The sequence below is a fragment of the Cydia amplana genome, chromosome 20, assembly GCF_948474715.1.
Source record: "Cydia amplana chromosome 20, ilCydAmpl1.1, whole genome shotgun sequence".
Lineage (NCBI taxonomy): Eukaryota > Metazoa > Arthropoda > Insecta > Lepidoptera > Tortricidae > Cydia > Cydia amplana.
In genome coordinates this window covers 6,947,741-6,967,697 of record NC_086088.1, presented here as the reverse complement: position 1 = coordinate 6,967,697, position 19,957 = coordinate 6,947,741, and the positions used below count along the sequence as shown (strand labels likewise).

The window sequence follows — 19,957 nt, the reverse complement described above, 5'->3', positions numbered from 1 at the left end:
GATGACACATTTTAGACTGGTTCTGTAGCGTCCGACTCGCCGGCACTCAGTAACCGAAGTACCGATTTTTTATGCAGGTGGTTGTGGCACGTGGCACGAGCGGTTTTTCTTAACAATAGACAATAGGATTAGCCTTCGGGGTCTATTAGAAAGCTACAAACTATATCAAAAGCGTTGCCTACTTAGCTAGGTCTAACTCTATTATTACTTTGACAGATTATGCTTCTTGCCACGTTTTCAGATTCTCTCACGGTTTGAACCTTATTTTAAAGTCAACTCAAGTTCAGTAAATTAATTACGGTTTTTATTCGTCAGTATCACTACATAGTATAAAACAAAGTCGCTTCCCGCTGTCTGTCAGTCCTATGTATGCTTAGATCATTAAAACCATGCAACGGATATTGATGCGGTTTTTTTAAATATACAGTCGACTCTTGTTAATTCAAACCTGCGATAATTCGAACCTCTCTATAATTCGAAGCTATCACGAGTTCCCTAGAACATCTCTTTATATTTCGAAATAAATCAATACACTTTTAAGCTCTTGGTAATTCGAACAAAAATAATCAACGCTAAGTAACAAAACGACGCGTTAATTCGGACTCATAGGCGTCAAACACTCTACAATTCGAAGTTATCAGATTGCAGACCTCACGGAGGTAATAATAGACCGCACATCTTGAGACAACTTCAAGTTCGTCGTTGCACTTTCTTTCGTTGGTTATGTCATAGAGAAAAAAATACATAGAGTGCTCACTCCATACATCAGTTCAGACTATTACTTTCAGTGTCTACATCTAGCATCGAGTAGCGGAACTATCAGTACTGCTACTTGACGATAGATGTAGCACCGACCGGAGTCTTATCTCAACAGCATAAGACTTTCCGGTCGGTGGCGACATCTATTGTCAAGTAGCAGTACTGATAGTTCCGCTACTCGATGCTAGATGCTAATAGTCTTTTTGGTACTAAAACTGATGTATGGAGTGAGCACTCTATGTATTTTTTTCTCTATGGTTATGTGTACATATTAAAAGTTAGTGTTACGAGTCCTAAAAAGTATAAATGCTTGACGATTGAAAAGAAGGCGTTAATCGAAAAAATGGAGGTAGGTGGGAAGACAAGTGACACTGCAAAAGAATTTTCAGATCAGTCTCAGCAATGTGCATTGAAGTAAACTCGTGTTTCAGACTTCTTCTGAAACTAATCCTTTATATTGTAAAAAAAAGCGGCCAAGTGCGAGTCGGACTCGCCCATGAAGGGTTCCGTATTTAGGCGATTTATGACGTATAAAAAAAAACTACTTACTAGATCTCGTTCAAACCAATTTTCGGTGGAAGTTTGCATGGTAATGTACATCATATATTTTTTTTAGTTTTATCATTCTCTTATTTTAGAAGTTACAGGGGGGGGGACACACATTTTACCACTTTGGAAGTGTCTCTCGCGCAAACTATTCAGTTTAGAAAAAAATGATATTAGAAACCTCAATATCATTTTTGAAGACCTATCCATAGATACCCCACACGTATGGGTTTGATGAAAAAAAAAAAATTGTGTTTCAGTTCGAAGTATGGGGAACCCCAAAAATTTATTGTTTTTTTTCTATTTTTGTGTGAAAATCTTAATGCGGTTCACAGAATACATCTACTTACCAAGTTTCAACAGTTCTTATAGTTTCGGTGAAAAGTGGCTGTGACATACGGACGGACAGACGGACAGACGGACAGACAGACAGACATGACGAATCTATAAGGGTTCCGTTTTTTGCCATTTGGCTACGGAACCCTAAAAATAGCAGTTAATCAGTATTTGATTATTACCTGCTCAATAATTCGAACTTTCGTATTTTTTCTCTCAAAAATTTCGAAGCGTTTGATATTTCAAACTCTCGATAATTCGTAATATTTTAAGTCCTTCTAGTTTCGAATTAACGAGAGTCGACTGTATAGAGTGATTCAAGAGGAAGGTTTATGTATAATTTGTTAACCCGTGCGAAGCCGGGCGGGTCGTTAGTAACTAATAAAAGCGTTCAAATAGTCTCCTTGCGTCTCTAACAGCAGCTTATGCTGTGGCAACATGGCCTGAGCCATGGTATTGACATTGACGGAGCTGACGGGGCCAAGAATGGGTTCTATCTTGCGTCGTTTCCTGTTTTTCTTCTCCCACGGAGATTTTAAACATTTTTTTTGTAATATCGTCGGTTATTTATTCATCAGTATAGCTAATAAAAGCGTTCAAATAGTCTCCTTGCGTTTCCAACAGCAGCTTATGCTGTGGCAACATGGCCTGGGCCATGGTATTGACATTGACGGAGCTGACGGGGCCAAGAATGGGTTCTTTCTTGCGTCATTTCCTGTTTTTCTTCTCCCACGGTGTATACGAAATTTTAAATATTATTTTTTGTAATATCGTCGGGCACTTCAGTTATTTATTCATCAGTATAGCTAATAAAAGCGTTCAAATAGTCTCCCTGCGTCTCTAAGAGCAGCTTATGCTGTGGCAACATTGCCTGAGCCATGGTATTGACATTGACGGAGCTGACGGGGCCTAGAATGGGTTCCTCCTTGCGTCGTTTCCTGTTTTTCTTCTCTCACGGCGTGTACGGAATTTTATATTTTTGTAATATCGTCGGGCACTTCAGTTATTTATTCATCAGTATAGCTAATAAAAGCGTTCAAATAGTCTCCCTGCGTCTCTAAGAGCAGCTTATGCTGTGGCAACATGGCCTGAGCCATGGTATTGACGTTGACGGAGCTGACCGGGCCAAGAATGGGTTCTTTCTTGTGTCATTTCCTGTTTTTCTTCTCCCACGGAGATTTTAAACATTTTTTTTTTGTAATATCGTCGGTTATTTATTCATCAGTATAGCTAATAAAAGCGTTCAAATAGTCTCCCTGCGTCTCTAAGAGCAGCTTATGCTGTGGCAACATGGCCTGAGCCATGGTATTGACGTTGACGGAGCTGACGGGGCCAAGAATGGGTTCTTTCTTGCGTCATTTCCTGTTTTTCTTCTCCCACGGCATGTACGGAATTTTAAATATTTTTTTTGTTATATCGTCGGTCACTTCAGTTATTTATTCATCAGTATAGCTAATAAAAGCGTTCAAATAGTCTCCCTGCGTCTCTAAGAGCAGCTTATGCTGTGGCAACATTGCTTGAGCCATGGTATTGACGTTGACGGAGCTGACGGGGCCTAGAATGGGTTCCTCCTTGCGTCGTTTTCTGTTTTTCTTCTCCCACGGCTTGTACGGGATCTTGAGGTGGACGGTCTGTATGTGCAGCTTGACGGCGGTGGACTGCGTGAAGCGGCGGTTGCAGTGCTGACACTGGTAGCGTTTCTCGCCGGTGTGGACCTGGTGATAAAATAAATAATAGTAGGTACTAGGTACAGATCAGGGATGTTGCGGATGCCGATTTTTTGACATCCGCGGATGCGGATGCGGATTTTTAAAGGCTCACATCCGCGGATGCGGATGCGGATGTCAGGATAGTACCATAAAAAACGTCAAATATTACATTTTAGTAATTTTTATTTCAAAAAACCGGCCAAGTGCGAGTCGGACTCGCGTTCCAAGGGTTCCGTACATTAAGTCCCACTCACGCTTGACTGCTCATTTTAATAGGTTTTTTGGTTAATGACTAAATTACCTAGCGGTCTAGCACTTACGCCGATGCTAAGACGTTCCTGTACCGACCTGTTCCACATCCGCATCCGCATTAAATCCGCATCGATTTTATGCGGATGCGGATGTTGAAAATAATGCGGAAGTTCCGCGGTTGCGGATGCGGATGCGGATATTCGCAACATCCCTGGTACAGATGGTTCACTCTCTAACAAAACGCGTCTATTACGACAGATACGACAGCTAGGTGGCGCAAGCGCGAGCAGGCGTCCGTTCCGTAGCGAAGTTCCGAAAAAAGGAAGAGTGAAAAAGTTCGTCTAATGATTTAGGCACCCGTGCTGCGTACATCGCCACTTACAGGGCTAGCGTGTCTTATTTGAAATGTGCAGTTTTTTGGGCAGTTTTGTAAAAGTCTGTGGCAACCCTACTGCGTTCTTGTGCGGTGTCGGCCTTTACGAATACATCAAAGGCCTGTTATACTTTTTGGTCTTAGAGTAAATAGTAATGAAAGGTTGAGTTCAGTTTTAAATAAGATTCCAATGGCTGGATAAAGGAAATGGTTCATTAGTAATGGTTACAAACCACCAGATGGCGGTCGCGGTTGCTCGGCATGCTGAACCGGCGCTCGCAGTGCGGACACTCGTACGGCTTCTCGTTGGTGTGAGTGCGCATGTGCACCATCAGGTTCGCGTATTGCTGTAACACATTATACAACATTGTTGTATATTACGATCAAGTTAAACCCACAGACAATCCTCCAGACTGAGCATAGTAGCGCTACCCCCTCTGCCACAAATATACGGTAGTTTTACTCCATTTTCGAGTCAAAGTGTATTTGTGTAACGTCCGTGTCTTTGAACGGACCAATCACGGCACGGGACTCGTTCACCTCGTCCCCCGCACTCCAGTATTTTTGGCAGCATCGGTTTCATGAAATAATTGCTCTAAACTCCGTCTAGAGGATTCCTAGTCTATGGTTAAACTGAACTAAATAGGGATGTGTCCCAAGGTGTGATGGAAAATACAACACTTCAATGGAATTTAAAATAAATAAAAACCTTAAATTAGTATTAAAAATTAATGATACGAACAAAAGTTGGAGATTATGGGAAAAAGTGACATTTAGCCAATTGAGGCCATGATAAACGGATGTCTAACTAAACATATTATTCAAATACGAAGGCTCATAAAACCCACCTAACACTTATCCAGGCCGCATAAATCTACAAGGTTTTCCCAAAAAAAAAAAACAAATACATATAAGGTAAACGTACTAGTGCTCGACATGCTTACGCCCAATAGATGACACCCTGCTGTCACCTCTATTGACAATGACTTAAGTTTCAAGATTACATGTACTGGGACCGCGTCGAGCACCAGTACGTTTACCTTATTCCGTTTAATTCAGCTTTGATGATTAATGATAAATCGTACTGCGCCTGGAAAAGTTTTAATTCATTCGCTATGACGTAGAACACCTCTTGGCAGTGAAAGTATTCTGAATGATATGATGTTATGTGTGCTTACCTTGGTGGTGTGTCCGCAGACGTCACACATGTACCGCTTGAGGAACTCCGCGCCCGGATGTTGCTCCGCGTAATGCTTGCGCGCTTGCACGTCGTTGGCCATATGTTCGCCACACTGTAGACAGAAAACGGTACATTTTAACATGCCAACGTATAAATCAGTCCATTTTATCACAGGAAATTGATCGACTCAAGCAAAGCGAAGGCTGATATACGTCTAGGAAACATAAGTATTTATGCTAGCATAAGATAAACAGTGACTGATGGACAAAATCTTTTGAGAATTTGTCTTATGCGAAAACGCGTTACTTAATAGGGGGTATTACTGCAATGTTCTGCCTCCAGAGTGCAGCACTAGCATCCATCGTAAACCATAGAGTAACTTGCCACACTGTGCCTTAAACTGTTTTTTGACAAGTTAAGGCACAGTATGTATAAGTTTACCGCTTGAAGGATAGAGTTAAATTACAATAGTAAGTACTCGATATATAACCTGTTGGAAATTAAACATGAAACATAAACAAACCTGGGCGACCACGGCTCTAAATTCCAAAAGGTCCTATAGGTATCGAGTACTTGCTATTGTAATTCTGTAATCTCAAGTGGATTCCGACATTTTAATACCGTACGACAATAGACAATTCCGTGGAATGCTCCATAAGCAGCAGGCGTTCAAAGGCTACGGTGACTGCTTACCATCAGGCGGGCCGTATGCTTGTTTGCCACCGACATGGTATTAAAAAAAACCACGGGTTGCATTCAGGGAGTGCCGGCAGAAGTGAAAACTCAATCACTATTGAAAAATGTCTGCAGCACTATGTATAATTGACGTTAACGCCATCTAGCGTTATTTCGTCGCATTAGGTTCTTAAATTGAAACCCCTTAAGCTTTGGATTCCTCCGAAAACGGTGCCGTCATATTACGGCCGCTATATAGCGTTGACTGACGTCACTAGAACGTTGTCTATGTAAACAAGATGGCGCGGTTTCCTAGACGACGTTAAGCTTTGGATTCCTCCGAAAACGGTGCCGTCATATTACGGCCGCTATATAACGTTGACTGACGTCACTAGAACGTTGTCTATGTAAACAAGATGGCGCGGTTTCCTAGACGGCGTTACGTTACGTTGATTGTCAACGTAACGTAAGATGACGGCCGTCATGACCTTGTCGATAGTTTCGTGAACGTTTTATTAGATAGCGGTGACGCCATTTTGAATAAATGACACGAGATTTGAATAAATGATTCCGTACTACGATTATTTTCCTCTTCTGATGATATTTCATCCTCCAAGTAAATTATAGATGATCAAGCAAATCTTGTCAGTAGGAAAAGGCGCGAAATTCAAATTTTCTATGGGACGTTATTCCATCTCGCCTACATTTTTCAAATTTGCCGCTTTGACCTTGGTGGATGACGGTGTGTTATGACGCCGTGGTACTTTCCACATGTCGCCACCGTAAAGACGGCCGTCTTTTGCTGCCGCTATATGACGGCCGTCATATGACGGCACCGTTTTCGGAGGAATCCAAAGCTTTACGTTACGTTGATTGTCAACGTAACGTAAGATGACGGCCGTCATGACCTTGTCGATAGTTTCGTGAACATTTTTATTAGATAGCGGTGACGCCATTTTGAATAAATGACACGAGTTTTGAATAAATGATTCCGTACTACGATTATTTTCCTCTTCTGATGATATTTCATCCTCCAAGTAAATTATAGATGATCAAGCAAATCTTGTCAGTAGGAAAAGGCGCGAAATTCAAATTTTCTATGGGACGTTATTCCATCTCGCCTACATTTTTCAAATTTGCCGCTTTGACCTTGGTGGATGACGGTGTGTTATGACGCCGTGGTACTTTCCACATGTCGCCACCGTAAAGACGGCCGTCTTTTGCTGCCGCTATATGACGGCCGTCATATGACGGCACCGTTTTCGGAGGAATCCAAAGCTTAACTAAAGCTTTGGATTCCTCCGAAAACGGTGCCGTCATATTACGGCCGCTATATAGCGTTGACTGACGTCACTAGAACGTTGTCTATGTAAACAAGATGGCGCGGTTTCCTAGACGGCGTTACGTTACGTTGATTGTCAACGTAACGTAAGATGACGGCCGTCATGACCTTGTCGATAGTTTCGTGAACGTTTTATTAGATAGCGGTGACGCCATTTTGTATAAATGACACGAGATTTGAATAAATGATTCCGTACTACGATTATTTTCCTCTTCTGATGATATTTCATCCTCCAAGTAAATTATAGATGATCAAGCAAATCTTGTCAGTAGGAAAAGGCGCGAAATTCAAATTTTCTATGGGACGTTATCCCATCGCGCCTACATTTTTCAAATTTGCCGCTTTGACCTTGGTGGATGACGGTGTGTTATGACGCCGTGGTACTTTCCACATGTCGCCACCGTAAAGACGGCCGTCTTTTGCTGCCGCTATATGACGGCCGTCATATGACGGCACCGTTTTCGGAGGAATCCAAAGCTTAAGCACATCACTGTTAGTACTCGAGTTATATTAATACCAGTTAGAGCGAAACTCACTAGATGGCATTTAAATCAATAAAGAAAAACTCAATGACATTGAAGTAACAGTTTTTCGATCAGGTCGCGTGTCCGTCTTACGGTCACGTGACACCTCTCGCGAGTTTAACATTTTTTCCCCATCACATAAAGTGCACAGCGCCGCTAAAGAAGTTTTCATTTCAAAAATATAAGCGAGGGGATAAAGCGTCAGCCTCACGATCTAAGGCTAAGGTCTCCTATTAACGCCATCGGCCGCTTACAGCGTCTGCGTCGTCATACTTACTATAGAGATGTATTGGTGTGGTCTCTTTTACACGTCGACATTGGCGTCTTTTTTGGTCAGGAACGTTGACGCTAACGTCAGTCGCCGCGTATAGCATAAAATAGGAGACCAAGGCCTTTTACCAAGTCGCAGCTGGTGGAGGTGACGGTGCCGTTGTTGAGCACCTCCGACTTGACGACGGAGGAGCGCGGCCGCCCGCGCCGCCGCGCGCCGCCCGCGCCGCCCGAGCGCCGCCCGGGCTTCACTATGGACCTGGACCAAACATATGCTACTTATAAAACTGAGCGATTTGACATAAACTAGTAGTTCGCCCCGAACTGAGAACTCGCGTTTCGTATAGAACTGTATTTTAAAAATGGTAAATTAAAAATATATATAATATATAAATGTGTAAGCCGGGCACTTTCATTTGATAAATAACAAACTCGACCATACTTTCTTGTAAAAAAATTGACCAGAATAGCAAGACCCCTCTCAAATTGCTTTTTAGCCTTCTAAGCTCTTCTAATAGCTCAATAACCCCATGATCGAGCCTGCTCATAATTTAATGACTAAAATATAATGCCCACAACTACACGTTTACCCAATTTCATTTAAATTAGAACAAATTTACTTAAGTTATTGTGTATCAAACTATCCTGTGATAGTTCAGCTTAAAAACATCGAAATGCCGGGACGTGCCCCTAGCCAGCCGCGTGTCCCAAGTCGAATGTAAGAACTTCGCTTCGCTTCAATCGCTCGTTCAAATAGTTATTACAGTACATATGGGGCTACTTTTCCGCACCAGTGCGTAAAATAGCACTTTTCGTGCGTATGTCGAAACTTTAAACTGCCATATGTACTGTAAAACGTTGTTCGATACACGTGCGAATAGGTAATTCGCAACTCGTGTCGATTTAAAACACTCCCTTCTGTCGTGTTTTAATTTATCGCCACTCGTTTCGAATTTCCTCTTTTTCGCACTTGTATTGAAAATAACTATTTCGGTACAAGCTTTTCTTTCCACAGGCAATTAATACTCAACGAGACAATTCTAAAAACCCCAAACACAATTAGGTTTCGTTGTTTTATCACAGAGTTCATATGGCCACCTTCTGTCTCCATCATCAGATCAGCTCGATGGTACCATAATATTGCATTGTCACCCGACTTACATATGTACGCAAATTTTCAGTTTCATTGGAAGTCCGGAAGTGGGTCAAATTTGACTTGCAAGATTAGACCCGTACAAACTAGTTAACTACATACATACATACTTACATAGGTACATTCAATTCAATTCAATATATTTATTTAAGACTGCATAGGTTCATAAAATTGTTAGTATTACAAATACATACTTACATTTAGGAGTTAGTGCCTACATGCTAAACATACATTAAAATAATTAATAAATAATATACATTATAATATCCACGGCACGAAACTAATTAACATGTAATTAAAAAAAAATATAATTAAAATTAACATTGCAAGTTAAATGAAAATTTAATGCAAGGACTTGCTGTTCTAAACCTCGTTTTGTTAAACTTTACAAATTATAAATGAGCATTGTAGAAAATTATAGTTTTCTTACAGGTTAGTGGTAGCATGTTTGTTGGAGTTACCGGAGGTGAGCGGCGAAGGTTGCCTCGTTGAGGAACTGTATGTTGCAGTCAGCACAGAACAACGGGTCTTGTGGGTTCGATATTTCTTTGCCTCTCTATCACTTACATATTCGAGTAAAAGAGAGACAGATAACGAAATATCTTCGATGTCGCAGTAGACCCTTAGTTTGTGAACTTACAAGTTAGTGGTAGCGTGTTTGTTGGAGCTGCCCAGGTGTGTGGCGAAGGCCGCCTCGTTGAGGAACTGTATGTTGCAGTCAGCACAGAACAACGGGTCTTGTGGGTTCGATATTTCTTTGCCTCTCTATCACTTACATATTCGAGTAAAAGAGAGACAGATAACGAAATATCTTCGATGTCGCAGTAGACCCTTAGTTTGTGAACTTACAAGTTAGTGGTAGCGTGTTTGTTGGAGCTGCCCAGGTGTGTGGCGAAGGCCGCCTCGTTGAGGAACTGTATGTTGCAGTCAGCACAGAACAACGGGTCTTGTGGGTTCGATATTTCTTTGCCTCTCTATCACTTACATATTCGAGTAAAAGAGAGACAGATAACGAAATATCTTCGATGTCGCAGTAGACCCTTAGTTTGTGAACTTACAAGTTAGTGGTAGCGTGTTTGTTGGAGCTGCCCAGGTGAGTGGCGAAGGCCGCCTCGTTGAGGAACTGTATGTTGCAGTCAGCACAGAACAACGGGTCTTGTGGGTTCGATATTTCTTTGCCTCTCTATCACTTACATATTCGAGTAAAAGAGAGACAGATAACGAAATATCTTCGATGTCGCAGTAGACCCTTAGTTTGTGAACTTACAAGTTAGTGGTAGCGTGTTTGTTGGAGCTGCCCAGGTGAGTGGCGAAGGCCGCCTCGTTGAGGAACTGTATGTTGCAGTCAGCACAGAACAACGGGTCTTGTGGGTTCGATATTTCTTTGCCTCTCTATCACTTACATATTCGAGTAAAAGAGAGACAGATAACGAAATATCTTCGATGTCGCAGTAGACCCTTAGTTTGTGAACTTACAAGTTAGTGGTAGCGTGTTTGTTGGAGCTGCCCAGGTGTGTGGCGAAGGCCGCCTCGTTGAGGAACTGTATGTTGCAGTCAGCACAGAACAACGGGTCTTGTGGGTTCGATATTTCTTTGCCTCTCTATCACTTACATATTCGAGTAAAAGAGAGACAGATAACGAAATATCTTCGATGTCGCAGTAGACCCTTAGTTTGTGAACTTACAAGTTAGTGGTAGCGTGTTTGTTGGAGCTGCCCAGGTGAGTGGCGAAGGCCGCCTCGTTGAGGAACTGTATGTTGCAGTCAGCGCAGAACAACGGGTCTTGTGGGTCCGCTATGCTTGCGTTCATTACGTCCCGCTCCTAGAACATAGTCAAACATCAATTTGTTGTATTGCAAGTATTCAGTATAGTAAAAAACATCGAGTTTGGACACTCATTTCAACTGTACTCCGAACCGTCACCTTACATAGCGATCCTACCAAAGAAGAGTCGGTGGTACACGGTCAACTACAAACAATTATACCCAATTAAAAAAAACAACGGGTTGCACTCAGGGAGTGCCGGCAGAAGTGAAAACTCAATGACTAGTGCAAAATGCACTATGTATAATTGAGGTTAACGCCATCTAGCGTTATTTCGTCGCATTACTTGAAAACCCTAAGCACATCACTGTTAGTACTCGAGTTATATTAATACCAGTTAGAGCGAAACTCACTAGATGGCATCTAAATCAATAAAGAAAAACTCAATGACATTACATGTAACAGGTCCGTCTTACGGTCACGTGATCTCACGCGAGTTTAACATTTTTTCCCCACCTCAAAAAGTGCACAGCGCCGCTAAAGAAGTTTTCACTTCAAAAAAACACTATAAACTATTGAGCGAAAAAGACAACGTGTCATGCTTTAGGGTGGAGTGGGATAATATCCTGTCATATAGTTGGTCAAGCAAATCTTGTCAGTAGAAAAAGGCGGCAAATTTTAATAATCGCGGGTTAGCAACACTACGTTTGAATTGTTCAAAAATCGCGTGTCATTTATATCTTATCTGTGGAACTGTTTTGTTTACATTTCATTGTTGTTCGATGTACATTTCTGCTTTTTGTTCGTTTCCTAGGGATACCATACTTTAGTTTGGTTTACATTGCTACTGACATATCCAGCTTGACAGACTATAATACCAACCTCAGTACTATGCGCCAGTTGTTTGTGGCAATAAAGGCCGTTTTCACTGACGAAGCTATGACCGCACATATTGCAAATGTTAGTGGACGGGTGCTTTATCCTGATGTGAGTCAAACGGGTCGACGCTTTCCTGTTTAAAAAAAAGTTTGATTGAGCACAAAGTTAGGGAATCCTGCATACAAAATGTAGAATCTGTCAAATTGTACTAAAACATATTCATAAAGTACTTAGTATATCCTATGTGTGTATGACAGGTTACTTACTTGAATTCTTTTTCGCAATGTGGACATTGGTACGTGACATTTTTATGCCAACGATAGTGCATATGCGCCTGACCCCTGTAAAAAAGTTACATTAGCAACAATCAACGCAGTACAAAGGGATGATGACACTTGTTGAATTTTATAACAAAATCTAGTAAAATAGATAGCAAATGAGCAATAAATCACAATATTGTGGAAATAAAAAAAATATATGGAAATGATACAAAAATACAGCACCTTCAATTTTTTTTTTAACTTCCAAAAACGAAATAAGTAAGGATACCATTCAATTCCTCACATTTTACCCAAAAAAGACTGTATAGCAACTATATACATAAACGCAATATTTCACCGACAAAAACGCAATTTTCTTGTTTTGTTCATACTTCAAGATGCGCTCTCAGTGACCTTGACTTCACGTTCGCATATCAATTTGTTCGGGGCGTTTCGCGAGTGAAGTACGACTGTCGGACTTTGACTATCATTTCTGACTTTTGTATTGCTTTAATGCAATGGGTCCCATAGAGACATTTGATCCTAAAAACAAACCTGATTGATTGATACCATAAATTAAGAAGATAGATATAAGTTATTGTAATACCTAACCCTATATATGGACCACATGTTCGTAATAAATTCGTAATAAAAATATTTCATTTCATTTCATTTCATAAATGAAAATTTGTCATGTAGCCTATTTGGTTGTGTTTAATCCTTTGAACGCCACGCCTATCGTGCGCGGCGCTACGCCTATCATCGCTAGAAAAGATGGCGCCATACCTTTGGCCTATACTCGTGTAGATGGCGACACCTTTTGATATTTAACAAACACATATCAGTGAAAGAACAAGGATCAAAGTCAAATGGCGTTCTAAAAGTTAAGCATGTGTCGAAAGATGGCAGTAAATTTACTTTGACAACACGTCTCTATTCTAAATTATCTTTGCTTCAAGATTTGTTGGATGCTTACTTGTGGAAGCAGACGAACTTGCAGATCTGACAGGAGTATTTGAAGAGGTGCGTGATGTTCATGTGCCGGTACACTTGCGGGGCGTCTTAAAGTGTAGCTTGCACATGTCACATGAATATGTTTTATTGAACTCACTTGTTGAAGCAGACGAACTTGCAGATCTGACAGGAGTATTTGAAGAGGTGCGTGATGTTCATGTGCCGGTACACTTGCGGGGCGTCTTAAAGTGTAGCTTGCACATGTCACATGAATATGTTTTATTGAACTCACTTGTTGAAGCAGACGAACTTGCAGATCTGACAGGAGTATTTGAAGAGGTGCGTGATGTTCATGTGCCGGTACACCTTGCGGGGCGTCTTAAAGTGTAGCTTGCACATGTCACATGAATATGTTCTATTGAACTCACTTGTTGAAGCAGACGAACTTGCAGATCTGACAGGAGTATTTGAAGAGGTGCGTGATGTTCATGTGCCGGTACACCTTGCGGGGCGTCTTAAAGTGTAGCTTGCACATGTCACATGAATATGTTCTATTGAACTCACTTGTTGAAGCAGACGAACTTGCAGATCTGACAGGAGTATTTGAAGAGGTGCGTGATGTTCATGTGCCGGTACACTTTGCGGGGCGTCTTGAAGTGCAGCTTGCACATGTCACATGAATATGTTTTATTGAACTTGCAGATCTGACAGGAGTATTTGAAGAGGTGCGTGATGTTCATGTGCCTGTACACCTTGCGGGGCGTCTTAAAGTGTAGCTTGCACATGTCACATGAATATGTTCTATTGAACTCACTTGTTGAAGCAGACGAACTTGCAGATCTGACAGGAGTATTTGAAGAGGTGCGTGATGTTCATGTGCCGGTACACCTTGCGGGGCGTCTTAAAGTGTAGCTTGCACATGTCACATGAATATGTTCTATTGAACTCACTTGTTGAAGCAGACGAACTTGCAGATCTGACAGGAGTATTTGAAGAGGTGCGTGATGTTCATGTGCCGGTACACTTTGCGGGGCGTCTTGAAGTGCAGCTTGCACATGTCACATGAATATGTTTTATTGAACTTGCAGATCTGACAGGAGTATTTGAAGAGGTGCGTGATGTTCATGTGCCTGTACACCTTGCGGGGCGTCTTAAAGTGTAGCTTGCACATGTCACATGAATATGTTCTATTGAACTCACTTGTTGAAGCAGACGAACTTGCAGATCTGACAGGAGTATTTGAAGAGGTGCGTGATGTTCATGTGCCGGTACACTTTGCGGGGCGTCTTGAAGTGTAGCTTGCACATGTCACATGAATATGTTTTATTGAACTCACTTGTTGAAGCAGACGAACTTGCAGATCTGACAGGAGTATTTGAAAAAGTGCGTGATGTTCGTGTGTCGGTACACCTTGCGGGGCGTCTTAAAGTGTAGCTTGCACATGTCACATGAATATGTTTTATTGAACTTGCAGATCTGACAGGAGTATTTGAAGAGGTGCGTGATGTTCATGTGCCTGTACACCTTGCGGGGCGTCTTGAAGTGCAGCTTGCACATGTCAGATCTGAATATGTTTTATTGAACTCACTTGTTGAAGCAGACGAACTTGCAGATCTGACAGGAGTATTTGAAGAGGTGCGTGATGTTCATGTGCCGGTACACTTTGCGGGGCGTCTTGAAGTGCAGCTTGCACATATCACATGAATATGTTTTATTGAACTCACTTGTTGAAGCAGACGAACTTGCAGATCTGACAGGAGTATTTGAAGAGGTGCGTGATGTTCATGTGCCTGTACACCTTGCGAGGCGTCTTGAAGTGTAGCTTGCACATGTCACATGAATATGTTTTATTGAACTCACTTGTTGAAGCAGACGAACTTGCAGATCTGACAGGAGTATTTGAAGAGGTGCGTGATGTTCATGTGCCGGTACACTTTGCGGGGCGTCTTGAAGTGCAGCTTGCACATGTCACATGAATATGTTTTATTGAACTCACTTGTTGAAGCAGACGAACTTGCAGATCTGACAGGAGTATTTGAAGAGGTGCGTGATGTTCATGTGCCGGTACACTTTGCGGGGCGTCTTGAAGTGCAGCTTGCACATGTCACATGAATATGTTTTATTGAACTCACTTGTTGAAGCAGACGAAATTGCAGATCTGACAGGAGTATTTGAAGAGGTGCGTGATGTTCATGTGCCGGTACACTTTGCGGGGCGTCTTGAAGTGCAGTTTGCACATGTCACATGAATATGTTTTATTGAACTCACTTGTTGAAGCAGACGAACTTGCAGATCTGACAGGAGTATTTGAAGAGGTGCGTGATGTTCATGTGCCGGTACACTTTGCGGGGCGTCTTGAAGTGCAGCTTGCACATGTCACATGAATATGTTTTATTGAACTCACTTGTTGAAGCAGACGAACTTGCAGATCTGACAGGAGTATTTGAAGAGGTGCGTGATGTTCATGTGCCGGTACACTTTGCGGGGCGTCTTGAAGTGTAGCTTGCACATGTCACATGAATATGTTTTATTGAACTCACTTGTTGAAGCAGACGAACTTGCAGATCTGACAGGAGTATTTGAAGAGGTGCGTGATGTTCATGTGCCGGTACACCTTGCGGGGCGTCTTGAAGTGTAGCTTGCACATGTCACATGAATATGTTTTATTGAACTCACTTGTTGAAGCAGACGAACTTGCAGATCTGACAGGAGTATTTGAAGAGGTGCGCGATGTTCATGTGCCGGTACACTTTGCGGGGCGTCTTGAAGTGCAGCTTGCACATGTCACATGAATATGTTTTATTGAACTCACTTGTTGAAGCAGACGAACTTGCAGATCTGACAGGAGTATTTGAAAAAGTGCGTGATGTTCGTGTGTCGGTACACCTTGCGGGGCGTCTTGAAGTGTAGCTTGCACATGTCACATGAATATGTTTTATTGAACTCACTTGTTGAAGCAGACGAACTTGCAGATCTGACAGGAGTATTTGAAGAGGTGCGTGATGTTCATGTGCCGGTACACTTTGCGGGGCGTCTTGAAGTGCAGCTTGCACATGTCGCACGAGTATGCCCCCGCGTAGGCCTGCGGAACAATGTTTTTATAAGTTTGCTTTACTTACTTAGGTAAATATAAAGAGGTCTTCAGAAAATATGGTACCATTTACTTTTTTTCGAAAAACCGTCAACTTTTGAACTCACGAGTACTATTGAATGAGAAAAAGTGTCCCCAGTTTTTCATACAAACTTTGGGTGTCAGTTTTGTAACGGTCCATACAAAATGTATGTGAAAATGCGTTACAAACGTGACATTTTTTTTGGGACACATTTTTTTTTCTTTTTAAATGAATAGTCCTCGTGATTCTGAGTTCTGAGTAGAAATAACCCAAAAGTTGATGGATTTTCGAAAAAAAAGAAAATAGTACACTTTTAAGTGAAAATGCCCATAAGTGTAAGGGTAATATTATGTAAGTGAATTTATAATCGTTTACCAACCGATCGATTGACATATCCATACCCAAAAGATTGGTATATATTTATAACCAAAGTAATTTGGTATAAAACTCACCGGGTCGTGTTTCCTCATGTGCTTGCTGTAGGTATTAACCGCTCTGAAGCCTCGATAACACAGCTCGCACTTGTACTCGGCCTCCAAGTAGTTCCTGGAGGTTTTGCGTTCCAATATCAACTCGTATTGCTCTTCGTGTTTCACGGGCGAGTACACTGGGAAGTCGGGGGGTAGCTTGTTGATTTTCCTGAAATAACATCATAAATTAAGTTGAGTGATTAAGAATAAGAAAAATATTTATTTAAAAGAAAAAACCTTATTAACAACTATCAATGTCCTGTGGTCACACTAGGCTATGCCTGTCACGTGGTAGCCGGATTCGTAATTCGTAAAGGTTAGATAAAAACTAATCGAATAGGATTGGCGTAGTAGTTTTTTTTGTGTAGGGTACTATTAGATAAGTCCGAAAACTTGTTTCGTCAGAGACACCGTACCTGACAGGTCGGATAGTGACCACGCCCTTAACCCGCTTGCCGCCCTTGGAGCTCAGCCATTTGGGCCGCGACTCGTACCAGTTGGCGTCCTTCTTCCTGCCTCGTTGGAGGTGAGCCCAGATATAGTGCTGTTTAGCTGACAATCTGAAAAAGAAATGTTGTTGCCGGCTAGAAATAAAAAGATGACTGCGTATAGGTAATATTTATAAAACAATTCATCCAAAGTTATTAATCAGAGTTAAATCAAAATGACTAACACTCTTAAGTGACCATTTGTGGACCACATAATGATGTTCTAAATCAGCGGTCGGCAACCGTTTAGCAGCCAAGGACCCATAGTAGTTAACGAAGTTGACGCGGGCCGTATTTTGTTAATATTTATGACTTTATCAGACGTTTGTCAATATTACATACAAAATAGCCAGGGAGGCTCGCGGGCCGCAAGTGACAGGTTCACGGGCCGCAGGTTGCCGACCGCTGTTCTAAATTATAAAAACACTTGTGATTTGAAAGCCTCTGGTATAAAACAGACACTGAATCCCCAGAGAAATTGCTGCGCAGCCTCAATGCTTCGGTCAAGGCAAATCTACACAGACCGAGCAGCTGCGCGCGGCAAATTCCCGCGAGGCAGAACCTGTGAACCCGTGTACCGTGTACTGAGGGTAAAAGTAACTTACCGGTCAAAACTGACTTCATTACACTTCTTACACTCATACTTATACATGTGCTTCTCAGTCGTGTGAGTCTTCAGAAGGTACTCGGTCTTGTAATAGTAGTTGCACAGCTTACACAGGAAGTTGCCACTCACGTGCTGTAGACAATTCAAATTGAATATTAAACTTGTGATACAAAAAATACTTCTTAGCCAGAGCCAAAAGCATGTGAATCTGCGGGACACAGCTCCATAGTTTATTGTTAAAAGATATACATAATTATACTCATGGAAAAACACACTAAAGAACAAAACAATCTAATGAAATAAACATGCCTCTTAATTAAAGAAAACCACAATAAAATTGGTTCATTTTTTGGTGAGCTACAATGCCACAAAAAAATTCAATAGGTAGGTAATGATGTAATGAATATACATAGATCATTATTTCATCCATTTTGTTTCACTTTTGTTTAAATTAGGTGACATAGATACATATTAATAGGTAGCTAACTACCAATTCAAATTGACTCATGTAATTGAATAGAAATGGTCAGTTTATAAATTTGTTTTCTGTAAAAAAAACACAGACAGTTCTACTGACAAATCTCTATGTTCATTTATCAATAAACATAGTTCTCCTTTTTAACACTAAGATATGTAGTGCTTGGCGAGGAACAGAACCGGATCCCTTTGTTTGACATAATTATTGAAAGTCAAAATGTAATGATAACTTTTCAGGGTTTTCCTTTAATAGTTTAGGTTAGGTTTGTTTTATGGCAATCCTGAAAAGTTACGTGTTTCTGAGAAAAACCTAATTATGACGAAAATGCGAAAAACTATACATTATTATTACGACTTAAAAGCTTATGGGAAACAATAGACCCGGAACAGAACCCTATGGAGGAACCTGGTCTTCAACAGAAGGACATGAAGTCAGGATCCTCAGTATTTGAGTGACCGATTGAAGAAGAAGAATGTAGTGGTTTCTCACCTGATCATGCATTCTTAAATGAGCAGTCAGCCTCTGCTGAGTATGATATCCCTTATTGCACACCTTGCACCGGAATGTCCCGTGACTAAACAGCCTGTACACATCCACCGCTGCCTGCGCCTCCTTGTCTGATATAGCTACCATACTAGCATACTCTTCATCTAAACTTGAGCTTTCCGGTTCTAATTTCTTTGCTTTACCTTTAGGTTTTTTAGCGGGCGGGGGCTCTTCGTCAGAATTTTTATCACTAATGTTATCATTATTATCAAAGTAATCATCGTCTTTAACTATTGATATTGATTGCTCTAAATCTTGGTGTTCTATACTTGTTTGCGGCACTTCCTCTACCTTAACTTCTTGCTGTATTGTTTCTTGTTTTTTCGGTATATGTATAACTTGGGTAGTGTACGTACTGTGGTGGATGATTGGCACTATGTCACCGTAGTATATTCCTAGTCGGCTAGTTCTGGTCCATTGGGAGTATGCTTCTTCGTAATTTGTCCTATTTATGTCTATGTAGGATAGTGAAGGTTTTAGGTCCAAGCGCCCCCTGTCTATAGCCTCAAGTTTATGTATGCTGATCTGAAATAAATAAGAAATTGTAAGCTAAAAAAATAAGTAGGTAAATATTCTTTCCTGCACCTTAAAATTTGTGGCTCTGTGAGCTGTAGACCTCATGGACAATGGGGCTCCAGCATTTTGAAAAAAAAAAGTGAATGAACAGAATATAATTTGACTGACCTCCTTATTCCTTAGCTGGAGTTCACGCAGCGTAAAATGGGCTCGCTGGCATTTTTTACGGAACTTTACGAAACGTTTCACATACGCTGAACACTCGACACACAGATATTTGGACAAACCGGAGCAGTCAGCAGTCTGAAAACATGAAAAAAATAATGTATAATGATTTCGGAAACAGTATTATACTTTTCTTCACTTATAAATATCATTACATAGGAATGTTAAACAAAACCTTAGCGGAAATACCAGAAAACCAAGCGAAATATATACCTTCAGGCCAGATATCAAGTTGAATTCCTGCCGTAACATGCCAGAGTCCATGTTGTAAAGGTTAACATTTGTACTGAAACAAACTGTACAAGCTTTCAAGTCGTACATTTTATGAGCTTTAATTTAGTTCTTCGCTATTTATAAAAATCATGATTTTATCAATAAACAACCGCGATCGCATCCGCATCATCGCCTTGGTTGACAATTGAGTGAATGAAATGAATTGAATGACGTACGACGTACTTGACTCATGACTGACTGAATGAAGAATGAGCGTATATATGAAATCGGCAACACCATGGAAAAGTGAAATTTATCAAATGCT

General features: G+C 41.2%; 1 protein-coding gene across 1 annotated transcript; it reads right to left on the bottom strand.

Moving 5' to 3' along the window:
- Positions 1-3,071: 3,071 nt before the first annotated feature.
- On the bottom strand, positions 3,072-19,833 carry LOC134657640 (zinc finger protein 420-like). Its single transcript, XM_063513203.1, has 14 exons — positions 19,633-19,833; positions 19,363-19,497; positions 18,622-19,203; positions 17,653-17,786; positions 16,976-17,119; positions 16,542-16,728; positions 15,925-16,058; positions 12,029-12,103; positions 11,766-11,895; positions 10,805-10,941; positions 8,096-8,225; positions 5,154-5,267; positions 4,209-4,322; positions 3,072-3,356 (listed from the first exon to the last, which is right to left on the bottom strand). Exons 1-14 carry the CDS (start codon positions 19,738-19,740, stop codon positions 3,078-3,080), a joined length of 2,403 nt encoding a protein of 800 aa, XP_063369273.1. The 5' UTR covers positions 19,741-19,833; the 3' UTR covers positions 3,072-3,077.
- Between the last annotated feature and the right edge of the window lie 124 nt (positions 19,834-19,957).

Coding starts and splice junctions, on each gene's coding strand:
- LOC134657640 (XM_063513203.1), bottom strand. CDS start 19,740: ATGTACGACTTGAAAGCTTGTACAGTTTGTTTCAGTACAAATGTTAAC. Junction 19,204..19,362: donor TCCAGCTAAGGAATAAGGAG/GTCAGTCAAATT, acceptor TATTTATTTCAG/ATCAGCATACATAAACTTGA. Junction 17,120..17,652: donor AATGAAGTCAGTTTTGACCG/GTAAGTTACTTT, acceptor TTTCTTTTTCAG/ATTGTCAGCTAAACAGCACT.